Genomic DNA, 18,293 nt, shown 5'->3' with positions numbered 1-18,293 from the left:
GTTGTTCAACATGCAACATGTTCGCATGGCAGCTACTAGCCAAAATTTTGATTGTTGTGTGCTGTGTGGTGGCTGTTATGACATGATTTTGTATGAAATGGTGGCTTCTGTGCCATGATTTTGCTCTGTGTGCAAGTGGCTATGACATGATGAACACAGCTAGTCAAACTGCCGGCTAGTTTGCACCTTTCCTATTCTTAGGAAAAGAGGAAAATAGCAAGGCAATTCCTAGCAACGACACATTTTTTTAAATAGTCAAACGTATCCCCTCATTGGCACTTTTCAGAAATGCAGTATTTCCGTACCCGAATTGTCCCGATACTGATAATGCATATCTGTAATGGTGTTTTTTAGGCTGAAGCGGCAGCAATGGCATCGTCAGTGCTGGAGGCCACACGAGCGGCGCACGAGGACATCGAGCGGTTAGAACGCCTGGTGGTGCGCGAGCTGCAGCGAGATCCCGCCAATGCCCGTGACCGCCTCTTCCAGTCCCACCGCGTCCGCCACATGCTCGACCTCGTCATCTCCACCTCCGACAAGCTCGTAAGCCCCTCCTCTCTCTCGTTTCACGCTTGATTTAGTGGCTGTAGCTTTGCTTAATTCCTGTCTGCCACAGCCAGAGCTCAGTGATGTCGCATCTCTGTTTTCTGTGGTTAGGATTGGTTTTCCAAATTTGCAATATCTTGAATTGAGATGCCTAGGGTTGCTTATGTGTTAGCTCCACTAGTTATTGTCCTGGGGAATTCCAAAGTTGAGCTAGACAGATTGATTTTTTGGCTTTATTTTTACAAGATATGCGCGAGGGTAGATAAAATCAGTGTATAATATTACAACTTTTAGTATCGTGCTGCTATTTCCCCCCTTTTTGATGTGAGTGAAGAAGTGCAGTTTGGGAATAGTCTGTTTCTCTTTATAAGGTGAATTTTGCTAATATGACTTTCTTAATTAGGTTGAAATCTACGAAGACAAGGACGGTGCTAGGAAGGATGAGATCTCCTCCCATCTTACCGCGCCGGTGCAAAGCGACATCTTCCCCAAGTACTATGAAAGGCTCAAAGAGGTACATAATCAAACTGTATCCAGTCTGACTCTACCCAGTAATCACTTAGGCACGCCATGGAATCAGAGTGGCAGGACGCTAGCCAGGCCGTCGATGCTGTAGTTTATTCATGTACCGCCAAAAGCATTCCATGCTATTGTCGTTTAGTGGATAGTTCTTTTTAATTATTTTACCTCTGGACTCTCATACCAAAGAATTGGATGGTAGAAAACCAAATTATTCAATAGCTCGCTAGGTTTTCTTACCAACATGTCAACCCTAAAAAGGCAAAATATTAAGAGTAGAACAATTTTTATTACGATCCTTGAAAATTAAACTACATACATACTAGTGAGTTTTCTGGTTATTTTACACTATGTTGATCTTGCACTTCATGCCAATCAGGACCCCCTGGTCGACATATGTGATGCAAATCAGAACTCAGTTTTATTCGAAAACTTGAACTTCTACTCTTTATTCAGTGGTGATTATTCTTTCATTTACAGTTTGTTGCATGTTTGCAGATCCGTGATTACCATAGGCGGAATCACTCTGCCCGTTTCATCAGCGAAACTGACGATTATGAGGAGCTACTAAAGGAGGAACCGGCTATTGAATTCACTGGCGAGGTGCTGTCCAGTACAATTTTCACCTTGATAATCCTGCTTGAGATGATTTGTGCACTGTTTTATCCTAATGCATACCGTGGTTAATCTAATTCTCTTTTCTTGCATAGTTGCATATAATATCTTGACTACCCGCAGATGCAAGTTTGTTGTAGTATACATACCTATGTTTATATATTCTATTCTTGAGAAGAAAAATGCATGGCAACCTCATCGTATCGCCTCTATCTAAATTGTCTAGTCCTGCTTCACGCTTCCATACTAAGTTGATTATGTTAAGTGCAAAAGTTATGGTAAATCATCAATAAGGTCTGTCTGCTAAAAACATTGCAGAGCCCTGTAGCACCCTTGTCTTCCTTTTTGTTGCAGTAGTCTTGAACTCGAGGGTATCTCTATTGTGATACGTGTATTTTAATTTCTGCAGGGTTGTTTGATTCCTCTTGTAGGATCACGGTGCTATGCATGGTAAGATTTAGGTTAATGACAAGATACTAGATGGAGCATGATTAACTTGAGAATCAATTACTGCTTATTTATTGTCATGATTCGCATTATCATGTAGTTCTAATCTACATTGCATGTTCATCCCATTAAATTGTTAATATTTTATATGCTGTTCTGGTCGCAGTTACTTATATTGCTAATGGTCTTGTTCTGCATTTTGATAGGAGGCATTTGGCCGGTACTTGGACTTACATGAGCTCTACAATGAGTTCATAAATTCCAAGTTTGGATCGCTAATGGAATACTCAGCATACGTTGGTACTTTTGCTCAGACTGAAAAAATCTTGCATAGTCTAAAAGCTACCAGGTATGCTACCAGCATTTTCTCTAAAACCAAGAACATATCTCCTAGCATGAGCTTATCTCTCCACATCGATCTTAGATATATTTCCCTCCTTTTCTTCTTGGGCTGGTTAGGACTAGGATCGCACTTCCTGACCAAACGGAACCCCAAAAGGCATACCTTTCCAGTCAATCCAGATTGATCAGTATTCTGTATGGTAGGAACAAAAGAACAAAATATTCATGTGTCGGATGTTGGCTGCTGCTATAGTTCTGTTTCATATCATAGGCCCAGCAGTGCCAGTTTATTTCTTGTGCGTACCCAATGCAGAAGCAGGGGGTTACTGATTACTGGTTGTCTGGACTTCATTGCTTCTTACATGTAGACTATAACTGTATCACTTGTAAGGGTTCATTACTTGGTCTCATTTGTCGCTGTGTTATAAAGTTGTCATGTTGTTTGTTCCAGAATTCACAAGAGCAATACCCGAAATCTCTCTACCAAAATAATTTATTAATTACCTGTGAACTGTAATTTCTGTTACCTATCTATTGTACCGACAATACCGTGTTTACCTAACAAACTGAATGGACACCCTCGTTTGGGATTGAGAGGAAACATAACAGGTAACTACTAGAGTGGTGGGGTCTAGTAAGACCTGTATTGAAGTACATGTGATTAACCAAAATTTGCTCAACACGCCTAACATTTGTTTGATCAACTGTAGTTTTTTAAAGTGTACATACATTTCTGTAAAGATGATTTATGAACTTATCTTCATTTTCTTCAATTTTTCAGGCAATACAAAGAATATTTGGAGCATATTTTGGAATACCTGATGTCATTTATGTATCGTACAGAGCCATTGCAAGATATTGATAAAATTTTTACAAAGGTCAATCCTCTTGACTCTTGTACATTCTAGTATATTTTCTTTCTTCTGTATTCACACCTTGTGTTGTGCATCACTTAAGACTTGTGTTGGGGTTGAGAATATATGCAGATATTACTCATGATCTATCACTGATTCACTGTTATGATTAATTTTAGTGTTGCTGGTGGTGGGGTTGAGAATATGTACTTAACATAGAACTAGAAATAACTACTATCAAACCCATATAGGTTCAAACTTCCATGGTAGGCAACAACTGACTAGCTAATAGTATCTATGCTTGTGCAGTTGCAAAGTGAGTTCGAAGAACAGTGGGCCAATGGCGAAGTACCTGGATGGGAGAATAAGGGCACAGAGAAAAAATCTGAATCGCAAGAGTCTGCAGTAGACCTCGATTACTACAATATTGTTGAAGAGCTTGTAGAGCTTGGTCCGGAAAAGTTGAAAGAGGTACGATCTTCTAACACAGTTAGTGTTCTATTTTATTCCATCCTTAACTTGGCCTTATTTAATACTGAAACATTTTTCCAGGCTTTAACTGCTCGTGGATTGAAGGGTGGCGGCACTGTTCAACAGCGTGCTGAGCGCCTTTTCTTGCTGAAGGTGACTACTAAACACTCTTGCTAATCTTGTTTGAGCTATTTATCAGTTTTAAATTTGCTGCTGCTGGTCATATTTTTGCAGCATACACCCTTGGAACAATTGGATCGTAAGCATTTTGCCAAAGGTGATGATTTGAAGAAGGAAATTGCTTTGGTTGAAGTGAAGATGAAGCGCTTATGTGAGATTCTCGATGAGGTCAGCTCTTACTCTTTTTATGTGTTCGCAATGACTTGTGCTTTCAATCACCCATTTCAACATGGGTATGTTAGTCAAATCATGACTACACCAGTTTAGTTTGAGGAATGGCCTTGACCTAGGATAAGCTAATCCATTGCGGATGCTCCCACCCATTGATTACGAGTCGAGAGACTAGTCGAGATTAGTCGCTAGACTAGTCTATGAGTCACATTCTGGGTGTCAACTAGAAATCTCGTGTAGACTAGTTCGCCGAGTTGAGGAGTCGAAGGACTAGTCATAGACTAGTCGTCCACCTTGAGTCCTTCGTTTTACTTTTTTAGGGATTGGGAGGGGATAAGTGAGCCAGCCACCCTGTCCCTTTCCCTCCATTGCTTCTGCTCTCCATGGATCTGCGCTCCTCTACTCTGGCCCTTTCCCCTGCGCTCCTCTTGCTCTGGCCCTTTCCCCTGCGCTCCTCTGCTCTGGCCCTTTCGCTCCATTGCTTCTGCTCTCCCTGGCTCTGCCCCTACGGTCTCCCTCCCTCTGCTGTCTTCTGGCTACTGGATCCGCTCGTCCCTCAGGTTGCAGCAAGCAAGCAAGCATATTAGCAAAGTAATTTCTCCCTTCTCTTCTTCCCTTCTTTGATTTGATTTTTACCCGCTGCCCTCTTATTTCGTTTTGTTTGCTTCAGTTTCAAGATCCTTAGGTCTGAACTGCAATGTCTGTGCCGGAAATATCTCAAGTAGTGTATTCAGCAGCTGCAGCTCAGGCCAATGATCAATACGATCCATCGAAGGATCCTGCAAGAAGCCAACTAGGAGCAAGGATCCAACATGGAAATATGCTTATTGGCCTAATCTGCAGGACAAATTGACGCTCCAATGCACTTTTTATAGTATATATTACATATTAATACTAGGTTTTAGTAATTGATTACTGCAAGTTTGTGCTACAGTACCATGTAGTCCAGCAGTAGTCTAGACTAGTCACGATTAGTCTATGAGTTTCAACGTTCGAACGTCTCATCGACTCGTAAGCGTTGCTCCCACCATTTAATGAGACATCTATTGCTTTATTTGGGCATAGTATGGCATGGTCATGAATAGAAGTACCGGGACCATCTTTTCATGGGATTTTTTATGAGTTGCCGTAAAGTTTATCTGCTTTGATCTTTTGCCTCAGACCTCATTTGGTGTGACTGTCTAAAATGCCCTAAAGCCGAGCCGCCGTTTGATGATGTGGCCTTGGGTCGAAGGGATTAGTTTCAGAATCTCAATGTTTATCAACCTATCTAAATTAGATCCTCAGAATGATGTGTAGCAAGTGAAGAAAAAAAACGATTGAATAACACCTATCAGGAAGAGAATAGCAAAAGTTGCCATCACCTAAGTTCTGCTGTCACCAATGCCTTGATGTACCTTTTCTAGCACGTTCTTTACAAAAGTGATCATTGGTGAACGAAAAGCTCCAACTGTACCATGACTACTCTACAGCTAGATTTTTGAACCAACATTTCCATGTGTATGGAATTCTATCATGATCTACTTTCCTTGGTGTGGTTTACGAAAGTTTCCTTTATCTTGGTAGGACTACCAGTCATCGGCATTTTTCGCGGCATGTTCTTCTAATTTTATGTCCATTTTAAATTTCAAGTTTAACCTGGTGCTCATGCCTTGGTAGATTTTATGTTTTTGTGTGTGCAGGTCATTGTAAGAACAAAGGAAAATGCGGAGAAGAAGCTGACTTTGACCTATGAAGAAATGGAAGCAGAACGGGAAGAAGTACTTAAGTTTCTCCTTTTCTTCTATTTACTGAAATATTGTTCTGTTTTCTGAACTTCATCTTTAACTTTGTATAGGAAGAAGTACAAGCTGATAGTGAAAGTGATGACGAAGACCAACAAATCTACAACCCTCTCAAGTTACCAATGGGTTGGGACGGGAAACCTATCCCCTATTGGCTCTATAAGCTTCACGGTCTTGGTCAGGTACCAGCTTTGTCGTTAACAGCTTAATTAGTTATCACACCAGCCTTGTCGTTAACAGCTTAATTAGTTATCAGACCAGCCTTGTCGTTAACAGTTTAATTAGTTATTACTTTTTTTGGATCTTCGATTAGAGGTCAATGGCTCATCTTACTGTTTGCTGAATATTTCTAAGTCATCATGTTAGTAAATTTTCTTCCTACATGAATGTATTGATCATCACTTTATTGTGACACCATTCTATTTGGAAAACAAATCAATTTCCATTATGTTCAGTGACTGCCAATTAATTGACTGATGGGCAGTGGTAACTGGTATAAGGCATGTACAGTTGGATAGCACAACACGCCACACCTAGGTTAACCTAGTTTGATTTTGTTAGGTTAGTGTCTGGTTTATTGCCAAACTTTTGCAATGCCATACTTTCTTGTAGTCTTGTAACCCCACATTTTGGTGGCACATTTCTAGCCAAACATTGCTTAAGTGGTGGCCTTCAATTTGTTAGCTACAATTTTTGTGGCTTGCCACAGTTTATAACTGTTAGGTGTGGCGATGTGTCGTAGCCATACGATTGTGCCCATATCTCAACTAATTGATCTTGGCTCAGCTTTGCTATGTGTCAACTAATTATATACGTTCTGTAATTTGAGGAAGTGTTGACCGGCAAAAAAAAAACGTTTTACATTTCTCTCTTTCTCTAATACTATCATCAGCACAATGTTTGGAGCTACAAAATGGCATGTTACCGAAAATGAATGGTAAATCTTAATTCGATAGCTTGCTCATAGTTTCACCTGTTATTTGTGTTGCGCCTGTGTCAACTATTAAACTTGACTTTGAACATCTATAACATTGTCGCTATTATATGCCCAGCCATCACCATCGAGTTTGGTTGTAGACCACTGATGTTTTAACTATCTGTTGCCAGGAATTCAAGTGCGAGATATGTGGTAACCACAGTTACTGGGGGCGAAGGGACTATGAGCGCCATTTCAAAGAGTGGCGCCATCAGCATGGGATGCGATGCCTTGGTATTCCTAATACCAAGAACTTCAACGAAATTACATCCATTGAGGTACACCGGCCGCCATTTGCTATTGTCTTGTTCATGCGATGTCTTGCTTGCCGCTAAGTTGCTTTGACATGCCTGATTTGTGCTGTCAGGAGGCGAAAGCACTGTGGGAGAGGATACAAGCAAAGCAAGGGCTGAACAAGTGGCGGCCAGACTTGGAAGAGGAGTACGAAGACAAGGATGGCAACATCTACAACAAAAAGACGTACACTGACCTGCAGCGCCAAGGCCTGATATAGATATGCGATTCTTGTGCGTTGGGGTTTGGACGGCGCTAAATCCATTGAAACCTGCTGACCTTGATGGTCGCTGCAACTCTGTATTAGCTTGCGTTATATACTCTGCAAGATGTTACTCCGTGTTATATTTTACGCGCCGGAGTACTTGGGAGCTCAACTTCCTTCTTCGGGGTACATTGCACATTATGCTCTATAATTGGTCCATCTTACTCCGTGTTCTTAGGTCCTGTTCGGTCAAATCCTTTCAAGGTTTCGCTTCAACGTCAACGTGGAGAAAGAAATATTATGTAACGGTGTTGGAGTTTGACACGTAAGGAAAGAGCAAGACAGGAAGTAGGCTTTTACGCAGTCCGGAGCGTCAGCCTTTTGCCCGGTCCGGAGCATCAGCCTGAGTAAATCGTGTGCCCGCCTTTACATGTGTCTTACATTTACTATCCCGATGTGGCGCCCCTCGACTACAAATCCATGTGCTTGCTCTAGTGCACATTGTTAGGGCATCTTCAAGGCAGATTTGTAAACCTTTTGCAATCATCTGGACCGAGGAAGTCATTCAACACGGTTTTGTGTCGGTCCGGACGTGATTTCTCTTGTAAATTGAAAACAAAAATAAAGGAGGTTTGTGAGAGTCCGGACACGCGAAACGTACGAATTCGACACCCTAGGCCAACCCAAAACCCTTCCCAGACCCTGCGGCTCCATTCTCTCCTTTCTCTCTTGTTGTCTGCGACTCCATTCTCTCCATTTTCTCTCTTGTTATTGTTGTTGCTCTACCACCCTGGCCAGCAGTGGCGGAGCTAGCATTTGATATCAGGGTGGTCCGCCCCCAATTTTTTTATAACTAATATTACATGTGAACATTCTAACTAATTACCAATAGCACATAGAAATAGATCAATATGGTCTTACAGACACACTAAAATTCTCAATTAAATCTCAGTTTTACATAAAGAAGCCTACATAGTAAATAGTATATGGACCATAGCACATACCTTGAGAAGTTCAAAAAGACTATCTTTCTGGCCTACGTTTTTGCATTGCCATGAAGGTATCAATTATGTCATCTTCATTCACCTCGGAGAAAGCATCCCTCTCAATGTATATGACTAGGCAACCATCCAAAAGACTATCACCCATCTTATTTCTCAACTTGTTCTTGACAAAACTCATGGCAGAGAACGCACTCTCAACATATGTTGTTGCCACCGGGAGAATCAATACCAATTTTAAAAGCAAGTACACCAAATGATGAACTATATGTCTCCCTGTTTGAACAAGCTTAACTGAGAGATCAACAAGATTTCAAAGGCCTTGAAAGTTCTCATCATTTCTCATGTCATCAATATAGTTATCAAGTTGTAATTCAAGGTGTATCAAGTCGGCACTTGAAAAGTCTTTGGGATAAAACTCAGCAAGTCTTCGTACCCTGTGTGCATCAAAAGAAACAAATGAGTTAAAGAGATTCTCTACCACTTTTGAAAGCAATACAAATTTTAGAAGCAAGTTTGCATACCTTTTGTGCATCAAAAGCAGCAAATGAGTTGGCGGGATTCAAATCAGACATACAAGATAGCAGCTCCATATTGATCTCATCAAACCGATTTTCAAGCTCTTGACTAATTTGATCAATGACTCCAAGAAAAACTTCTCTTCGAAAGTGATCATCATTTGTTTGGGGTCGAGCAAACCGTGTTGATCTTCCATAAGGCACATAATTATCTTCCATTATAGGAACTTTAATGCCATGCTTGTTACAAAATAGTGTGACCTTTTGCATAAATGCATCCCACCCATTAGCCCTAAGCTCTTGTATTCTACTTTTTGCAGTTCTAACAAGTGCCATTGCAGTAAGAATATCTTGGTCTCTTCTTTGCAAACAATCAGACAAATCACTTGTGTATCCAAGAATGACAAGCATCAAGTGTGCATTGAAAATAAAGTCAAATGGCTCGAACACTCCAAAAATAGTATGAATTTTGGGTCAATCACTTCTTTGTGAAGCATCTTGTCCAAGAGTTATGAGCACATCACGGATTGTGGGATACATAGCAATAATGTTAAGAACAATTTTGTAATGAGAGCCCCACCGAGTATCACCAGGCCTAGGTAACCACATCTCTTGATTCAAACCACTCCCAGTTTGTAACTCACCACATTCAAGTAGTTTCATGATATTATGAAGTCTAGCATCTTGAAGCATGTCATGACGCTTACAAGAGACTCCAATAACATTCAGTAATAAAGACACTCGGTCAAAAAACCACACACAATCATCATTTCCCTTGACAACATCAACAAGAACTAGCTGGAGTTGATGTGCAAAACGATGAATATAATATGCAGAAGGTGACTCTTTCATGATCAATGTTTTCTATCCTTTAATTTCTCCTCTCATATTACTAGCCCCATCATATCCTTGCCCACGAATTTGTGTTATAGTCAAACCATGGTCAATAAGTAAAGTTTCAATTGCTTCCTTAAGTGACAATGAAGTAGTGTCACTTACATGAACAACTCCAAGAAAGTGCTCACACGGCCTCCCTACTTTATCAACAAAACGCAAGCATAAAGCTAGTTGTTCTTTATGTGATACATCACTAGACTCATCAGCTAGAATAGCATAGTACTCATCACCAAGTTCATCAATAATTTGCTTTCTAGTAAGTTGTGCACAACATTGAATAATCTGCTGTTGTATTTGATGAGATGTCAATTGGTAGTTACCTGGTGCATTCTTCAAAACATACTTATTCACCTACTCACTATTTGCCGCAAGCCACTTCAGTATCTCAAGGAAGTTTCCTCTATTGCTAGACTGTTCACTTTCATCATGCCCATGAAATGCCAATCCTTGATGATGAAGAAATTGCAAGCATCTAAGTGAATACTTCAACCTCATCTTGTAAAGACGTAAATCCTCACTGTTCACCTTCACAAAAAGATCATTAATTGCTGCACGAGGATTCACAAATAAGTTATATCTCTCTTGAGCTGCATTATGCACACTTGATACGCAACCAACATGCTTAAGAAGAGCCTCCTCTCTATTCCAATTACTCCAACCACCATCAGTAAATGCATTAGTTCCCTTACCACTAGTTTTTTCTCTTTGAAGAAGTAACATACGAAGCAAAATGCAGATTCCTTCTTGATACTATATTCAAGCCAACTATGGTTATGGCTTTTAAGGATATATGATCTTCGAACTGCATCTTGATCATTGATAGGATAACTTCCAATGGGTAGCCTTTCCCTAGGATCATGTTTAAGACGACTAAAATCATAAACCGGTGGTGATGGTGGTGTAGGATTGAAATTATGTCTAGAGGGGGGGTGATTAGACTACTTGACCAAATAAAAATCTAGCCTTTTCCCAATTTTAAGTCTTGGCAGATTTTAGCAACTTAGCACAATTCAAGTAATCAACCTACACATGCAATTCTAAGAGTATAGCAGCGGAATGTAAAACAATTGCATATGAAGGTGAAGGGAGGAGTTTGGAGGGAGCAAACGCAATGTAGACACGGAGATTTTTGGCGTGGTTCCGATAGGTGGTGCTATCGTACATCCACATTGATGGAGACTTCAACCCACGAAGGGTAACGGTTGCGCGAGTCCACGGAGGGCTCCACCCACGAAGGGTCCACGAAGAAGCAAGCTTGTCTATCCCACCATGGCCATCCCCCACGAAGGACTTGCCTCACTAGGGTATATCTTCACGAAGTAGGTGATCTCCTTGCCCTTACAAACTTCTTGGTTCAACTCCACAATCTTGACGGAGGCTCCCAAGTGACACCTAACCAATCTAGGAGACACCACTCTCCAAAAGGTAATAGATGGTGTGTTGATGATGAACTCCTTGCTCTCGTGCTTCAACTGATAGTCTCCCCAACACTCAACTCTCTCTCATAGGATTAGATTTGGTAGAAAGAAGATTTGAGTGGAAAGCAACTTGGGGAAGGCCAGAGATCAAGATTTATGTGGTTGGAGTGGAATATCTTAACCTTAACGCAAGTGTAGGTGGTTCTCTCTCAGAAAATGTATGTTGGAAGTGTAGGCATATTCTGATGGCTCTCTTCATGAACGAAGAGTGGGTGGAAGGGTATATATAGCCTCGACACAAAATCTAACCGTTACACACAAATCTCCAAACTCGGTGGGACTGAATTATAAAACTCGGTCAGACCGATTTAGTTCAAAATGTGAACGTTAGGATTTTCGGTGGGACCGACATGTCAACTCGGTGGGACCGATTCCATTAGGGTTAGGGCATAACGTAATCTTGGTGAGACCGATTACACAAACTCGGTGGGACCGATTTTGTTAATAGACAAACAGAGAGTTGGTCAGGCAAACTCGGTGGGACTGATTCGCTCATTTCGGTTAGACCGAAACGTTACGAAGGGGAAACAGAGAGTTTGCATTGCAATCTCGGTGGGACCGATCGCTCATCTCGGTTGGACCGAAACGTTATGAAGGGAAAAAGAGAGGTTGCAATCCCATCTCGGTGAGACCGAGATCCCTATCGGTGAGACCGAAGTGACTAGGGTTTGTGGCAGTGGCTATGTCAAGTGAACTCGGTGGCGCCGGATAGAAGATTTCGGTGGGGCCGAGTTTGACTTTTGTTTTGGGACATATGTGGATATGAGAAAGTAGTTGAGGGTTTTTGAAGCATATCACTAAGCATTTTGAGCAAGTAACTCATTAAGCAACACCTCACCCCCTTTTAATAGTATTGGCTTTTCCTATGGACTCAATGTGATCTTGGATCACTAAAAGTAAAATGTAGAGTCTTGTGCTTTGAGCTTGAGCCAATATTTTGTACTTAGCATTTTGAGGGGTCCACTTTCTAATCCATGCCATGCCAATCATTGAGCTTTCCTGAAATATTTATCTTAAAATAGCATTAGCTCAATGAGCTATATGTTGTTAGGAATTACCAAAACCACCCAGGGATAGTTGCACTTTCAATCTCCCCCTTTTTGGTAATTGATGACAACATATAGATCAAAGCTTCGACAAATGATCATAAGATTGAAAAACATCATCGCTTTGAGAAGTATGTGATAAGCAAGAGCCCCCTCTAAATTTGTGCATGATTTGAGATTTGCTTTTGAATGCAAATGTACAATCGATTAGGATCATGGGTTACTCTTCCATGTCACATACATCTTCGTGGAGCGCTCAAAATGATAGAAATTAAAAGCATGCACTCATCACCAAGCAAGTGAATGATCATATATGAGATATAAAAGATAGTATCATCCAAACAAGCATTAAGGTAGCAAATGATCAATCACATGATCACACAAGTATCTCACACAATAAAAAAATTCAACCAAAAGCAAGAGAGATAAAAAGACAAGACACTCTCTCTCGAAGCCTATGATCTATACATATTTCTCCCCCTTTGGCAACAAGTTACCAAAAAGTTTTAAAATGCATAGTGCTATGCGTCTCTCAGGCCTGGTCTTCGGGAGGCGGTGTAGATAGAACTCCAAGGACGAAGGCATCTGTCGATGTAGTTGGAGCTGGTGGAGCGGGTGTTGGAGGTGGCACTAGAGCTGTAGTTGCTGGTGCTGACACTGTAGCTCTAGCATCTGAAACTGGCACTGCAGCAGACCTTGGACCTCGTGGCACACACTGAAAAGCATCAGTAGTTTCCTTGCCTCTCCTCTCTTCTGCTTCCTCCTGAAGCTGCTCAACTGCAATCTGAATCTCAGTTACCTTGAGATCAAGATCATAGAATTTTGTCTCAACAATCCTCTCCAGGCTCTCCTGATTCCAAGTCAGGGTGGCCAAGCCCTTCTCAATCCCCAGTGTAGCTTGAATCAGATAGCCTAATTGATCTTGTTTTGTCTTGAGAGGAAAACTTGAGATGCTTCTTCTGCGTTTGGCATCCTTGCAGCTTTCTCAGCCTTTGCTTTTGTTCTCTTCTCCTGGACTTGAACTGATGATGGTTCCTCCTCATTCATCACAACATTGGTGTCTTCAAATTCAGTACGTAAGGGTAGATGCTCCTTGTCCAACAAATAAGTTCCTGTGCCCATCTTGGAGTTGATGAGCTCCTGAATGTGTGGAGCATACCCACAACTTATCTTCTGATCAGCAACTGTCCTCTTGATTGTTTCTACAATCAAACTCATAACTTTGAATTTCTGAGGGACATCAAAGATTTGCAGCATGTTGATGGAGTGTCCTCTGATCATCTTGTGGTCTCCTAACTTGGGTAGCAATGTGTGCCTTAAGATCCAGTTAATAGTAGGCAGACCAGACAGCAAGAAATGTACAGATCCAAGCTTGTGAGTCTCCAAAGCTTTATCTGGGATCTCCTTGTACATGTTTGCCATGGAGTTGTGATCCTTCTTTTTCTTGGCATACACATCCAAGTCATCTTCATGTTCTTCGGGGGCATTGATTAGCTTGGCCCACTCCTCAACTGTGGATTGGTATCTAGTACCCTTAGACATCCATACTATCCTTCCATCTGGATAGAAGTGGGCAGTGGAGTAAAACTGCATGATCAGCTCATCATTCCATTTGGTGAGCTTCTGTCCAACAAATTCATCTACTCCACATGCCTTGAAGCTGTCATATACTCCTGGGAAGTGATCTTCATTCTCCCGGATGTATTCCCAATCCACCCATTTCATGTCACATACAATGGGCTTCTTGAAAAGCAAAATTGTCTCATAGAAGTCTTGCTGTTCCTTTGTATGGAACCTGTACTCAACTGCAGTCCTCCTCCTAACAGCATAGGGATCAGACTGTCTCCACAATATTAGTCCAGCATCCTTTCTGATGTGCGTGTCCTTAGCGACTGGATGAGCATCATTATGGTCAGGAATTTTGGGCTTCAACTTCCTCAAAACAAGTGAATCATCTTCCTCTTCTTCAGCTTCGGGCACTGGGGCCTTGTTCTTCTCCTCAGCAGGTATACTTTTGGTATTCCTCTTGGGTGCAAAAGGCTTCTAAGTAGTAGCCTTGGGAGCAGATTTGGGCTTAGATGGAGTAGCCCCTGACTTAATTGCATCTCCCATGAGCTTCTGAGACTTGAGAGCTGGAGCAGCATCCTCTTCCTCCTCCTCTTCTTCTAGATCTCTCATAATGTAGGATCTACCAAGCACTCTGGCAGTGGTCTTCTTGACCCTTTCTTTTCTCTTCTTTCCCTCTCTAGCAGCCTCTCCAGTTGGCTTGGAGGTTTCAGCAGTTGAGGCTCTAACCTTTAAGGTTGGCACCCTCTTGGCAGGGGCCTTCTTGTGCAAGCCAGGCTTAGTTGTAGCAGCTGACCCATATTCTTTCTTCAGCACCTTCTTCTTGGAGCTGACTTCCTCCTCAACAGCCACATAGTCCTCATCTTCAGAATCTGAGGTTTTCTTCTTCCTTGACCTAGTGGCTGCTTTGGGCAAGTTCCTTGGTGTGCTCCTACTGCCATCACCAGAAGTGCTAGAGGGACTAGTGCCCTCACTCAATTGCACTTGTTCTTCAGACCTGTTCTGGCTGTCGCTCTGGTCAGACATCTCTGCAAACTTACTGACAGCAGACCCTGTGAATAGATATAGATGAGGTAGAGTGGATGAGCATCACAAAGTGCAGAGTTTTTGCAAAATAGATGACTTAAAAACTTAGTTTTAGTTCTTCACAGAAAGCATTTCAGAGCTACCGATTTGTAAACTCGGTGATACCAAAGCAACTTTTATAACCTAAACTAGTGAACTCGGTCAGACCGAGTCATAGTTCGGTGGCACCGAGACTGCTAGGGTTTCACAAAGAATCGAACTCGGTCACACCGATTTGCAATTTTCGGTCAGACCGAAAATGCACGTGCTATGGCCTAAGCCAAATCGGTGAGACCGATTTCTACAATTCGGTCGGTCCGAGATGACTCCGGCGGAGACCTAACCCTAAATTTCAAATCCAATCTAATCTAAAGGATGTTTTCAGCGGATGGATAGTTTGCATACATGGTCATGATCATGGCAAAGCAATGTGATATGAATCGGAGTTAAAAGAATAGCACAAAGGATCAAACTCGTACCCTGGTTCGGCGGAGTTCGCTACGGCGACAACGAAGGGGCAGAATTCCGTTGACGGTGATGGAAACCAGTGGTGGGAGGTCGCTGGCGGTGAGAAGATGATCCGGAGACCCAAGGCGGCAGAGCAGGATTCGCGCGGGCTGTGAGATTTCAAAGAAATTTCCAAAATCTCACCCGTGGGTTTATATATCCCGACCCTGTCAGTGTGACCGAGTGGAACAACTCGGTGGCACCGAGATGCAGAATTGCAAGCAGTTACTGCAACTCGGTGTGACTGAAAAGTTTAAATCGGTTGCACCAAGATTGAAAACCTAGATCAACTTAGTGATCTCGGTGTGACCGAAATGGATGACTCGGTCATACTGAAATGCACAAAGAGGTTTTAGAAGTTTAAGTCTATGACGAATCGGGGACTCTAAGTTCTCCTCACACAGAGTGGTTCGAATCTGACTTGATCAAACTTTGTGATGTAGCATGAATAGAGTTTGAGACGAGAAAAGCATAGATAGCTAGAGGGAGTTCTTAGGCATTCTTGTCCATCCATTTGGCAAAAGAGAAAAAGCCAAACAATCAAAGCAACAAATGGATGTCCTCGAATGAGTAAAATATGCATCCAACATGCTCACACAATAAAATGGCAAATGAAATATGTGACAAAGCATGCACAATCACTCTGGCATCTATCAAGCAATTTGTCGATGACTAGGTCATCTATATATGAGTATATTGACTTAGGAGTCAAATGAGGACATTTGATCATAGGTCATACTCATCGTTTAAGCATGAGTGGGGTTGCCACTTTTACATAAAGCATTGTTGTGCTCACACCATTAGAGTTGCTTTAGCTCAATTGATTAGAGTAAAGCTTCCCCTAGATGTGATATCCCCCCTAAGGGGGATGAACTAACCTTGGGTTTTGTCGATGATGACTTCATGTAGGTGTTGAAGATGTAGATGCTCAATGTTGATGTAGATCACTCGGAGCAATCCTTTGGAGTGAGTTGCACTTTCAATACCTGCACGGTTTAGTCCCACAAGGAACAAATAAGGATATCCATAGACATAGAGTGATATTCACATGAGATGATGTCCATGAATGCATTAGGTTACCTTGTCCCTTGTCGTACCAACAAGAGGGTTTGTGACTCCTTGAACTAGTGCAAGATATGGAAGTTGTTTTCACTTGTCCTTGCCAAAATGATAAGAGTGAAGTATGTTGGCGGAGTCACCCTCAAGAAATCTCTAATTCTTCTTCTTAGGGATCCACACCATCTTGATGGGAATCCTCAGAGTTGTAGTCATACTTGATGAAGTGGAACTTGATGTAGTCTTGGGAACCCACTTGACCAAGGCCTTAGGTGCTTCATCAAATGCATCAATGTCCTCTTGAAGTTTGTCCTTGCCTTTTAGCTTGTGGTCTTGTGGTGGAAGATCATCTTGAGCTTGTGTTCCTTGGAAAGACATAGGATCATACTTCTCTTGTTGAGGAACAAACTTCGTCTTGGGGTATTGATCTTTTTCCCACTCAACTCCATTGGCATTGAACTTTCGTTCAAAACCAACACCTTGATTCTTCCGGTGTCTTCCTTGCTTACGTACAATTTCCTCAAATTGCTTACTTCCGGTAAGACTCTTGTAAACACCTTTCTCTATAATTCCCTTCAATAAGCTATTTTCTTGCTCAAGTATAACTTGGCTAAGAGAATCATTAGTGGAATCAAGAGAACTACTAGAAGCAACAAAATTGGATTTAGCATGATTGTTGTTACTACTAGAGGAAGAATCTTTCTTGTTCTTGTTGCTAGATTTAACTTGTGGCATGTAAGTAGACAAGAGTAAACGCTTGTCAATGTAAGAAGAACTTTTCTTGCGAAGATCATCATTGATTGCCTTTAAGAACTCATGCTCTTGCTCAAGGTTGAGCTTTTCAAAGCGTAACTTCTCATGAGTCTTTAAAAGTTCTCGATGATCTTCCAAGATAGTTTCATGATCTAACTTAAGAGTGTTTAGTTCTTTAGCTAGACACTCAATCTCCTTATTATCATTGTCATTCGCTTTATCTTGATTAGCATGATTAATAGCAAGTTCATCATAGTTTTCATAACTAGAGTTGTCAATAAGTAAATCATCATCACGTACCTAGCAAATCATCTTCATCACTATTAAAATCAACATACTCGGGGTGTGTTACCTTTGTACCTTTAGCCATGAAGCATCTTCCAATTCCTTCATTTGGTGACTCAAATATGTCGTAGGAGTTGGTTGACACAAGTGCTAGACCGGCAACACCTTCATCTTGAGTATATTAGGAGTCGGAGTGATAACTTCTTTCGGAGTGATTGTCGGAGTCGGAGCCGGATACCCATTCACCAACATGAGCTTGATGTCTTCGTTTTGTGTAGCTCTTTGATGACTTGTCCTTCCTTTCTGAATCCTTGCTTCTCCGGGATGTTCTTCGTTCATAACGATCATCTCTACTCTTCTCTCTCTTGGTGGTGATTCTTCTCTTCTACTTCTTCTTTTAGGAGAATCTTCTCTTCTTTTGTAGGGAGCCATACACTCATTGGAATAGTGTCCGGGCCTTCCACAATTGTAGCAATTGTGCTCACGACTAGAAGATCTTTTCTCATTGTAGGACCTTGACTTGGAACTTCTTTCCTTGCTTCTACTTTTGTAAAACTTGTTGAAGTTCTTCACCATTAGGCTCAATTCTTCGTTGAAGTTTTGTTTCTCACTTGATGATGTGGGAGCATCACATGAGGCTTTGTAAGCACCACTTGACTTGTTGTGAAGCTCTTCCTTATCCTTGAGTGACATCTCATGAGCAACAATTCTTCCAAT

The 18,293-nt window shown here is 41.6% G+C and overlaps 1 protein-coding gene across 1 annotated transcript in view; it reads left to right on the top strand.

Annotated features, from left to right (window-relative positions):
* LOC123147659 (splicing factor SF3a60 homolog) overlaps window positions 1-7,638 on the top strand; it is a gene marked incomplete in the record, with an annotated part of 8,465 nt that extends 827 nt beyond the window's left edge. Inside the window, 12 exon segments of the mRNA XM_044566924.1 lie at window positions 355-543; window positions 950-1,060; window positions 1,564-1,668; window positions 2,334-2,476; window positions 3,251-3,347; window positions 3,633-3,794; window positions 3,876-3,947; window positions 4,029-4,142; window positions 5,828-5,905; window positions 5,983-6,111; window positions 7,037-7,183; window positions 7,273-7,638. Of these exon segments, the coding sequence (XP_044422859.1) occupies window positions 370-543; window positions 950-1,060; window positions 1,564-1,668; window positions 2,334-2,476; window positions 3,251-3,347; window positions 3,633-3,794; window positions 3,876-3,947; window positions 4,029-4,142; window positions 5,828-5,905; window positions 5,983-6,111; window positions 7,037-7,183; window positions 7,273-7,419 (1,479 nt within the window).
* Window positions 7,639-18,293: the final 10,655 nt, after the last annotated feature.

The sequence above is a fragment of the Triticum aestivum genome, chromosome 7A, assembly GCF_018294505.1.
Source record: "Triticum aestivum cultivar Chinese Spring chromosome 7A, IWGSC CS RefSeq v2.1, whole genome shotgun sequence".
Classification (NCBI taxonomy): Eukaryota; Viridiplantae; Streptophyta; class Magnoliopsida; order Poales; family Poaceae; genus Triticum; species Triticum aestivum.
The sequence above is the reverse complement of the archived record's forward strand: the minus strand, read 5'-3'. Positions and strand labels throughout refer to the sequence as shown.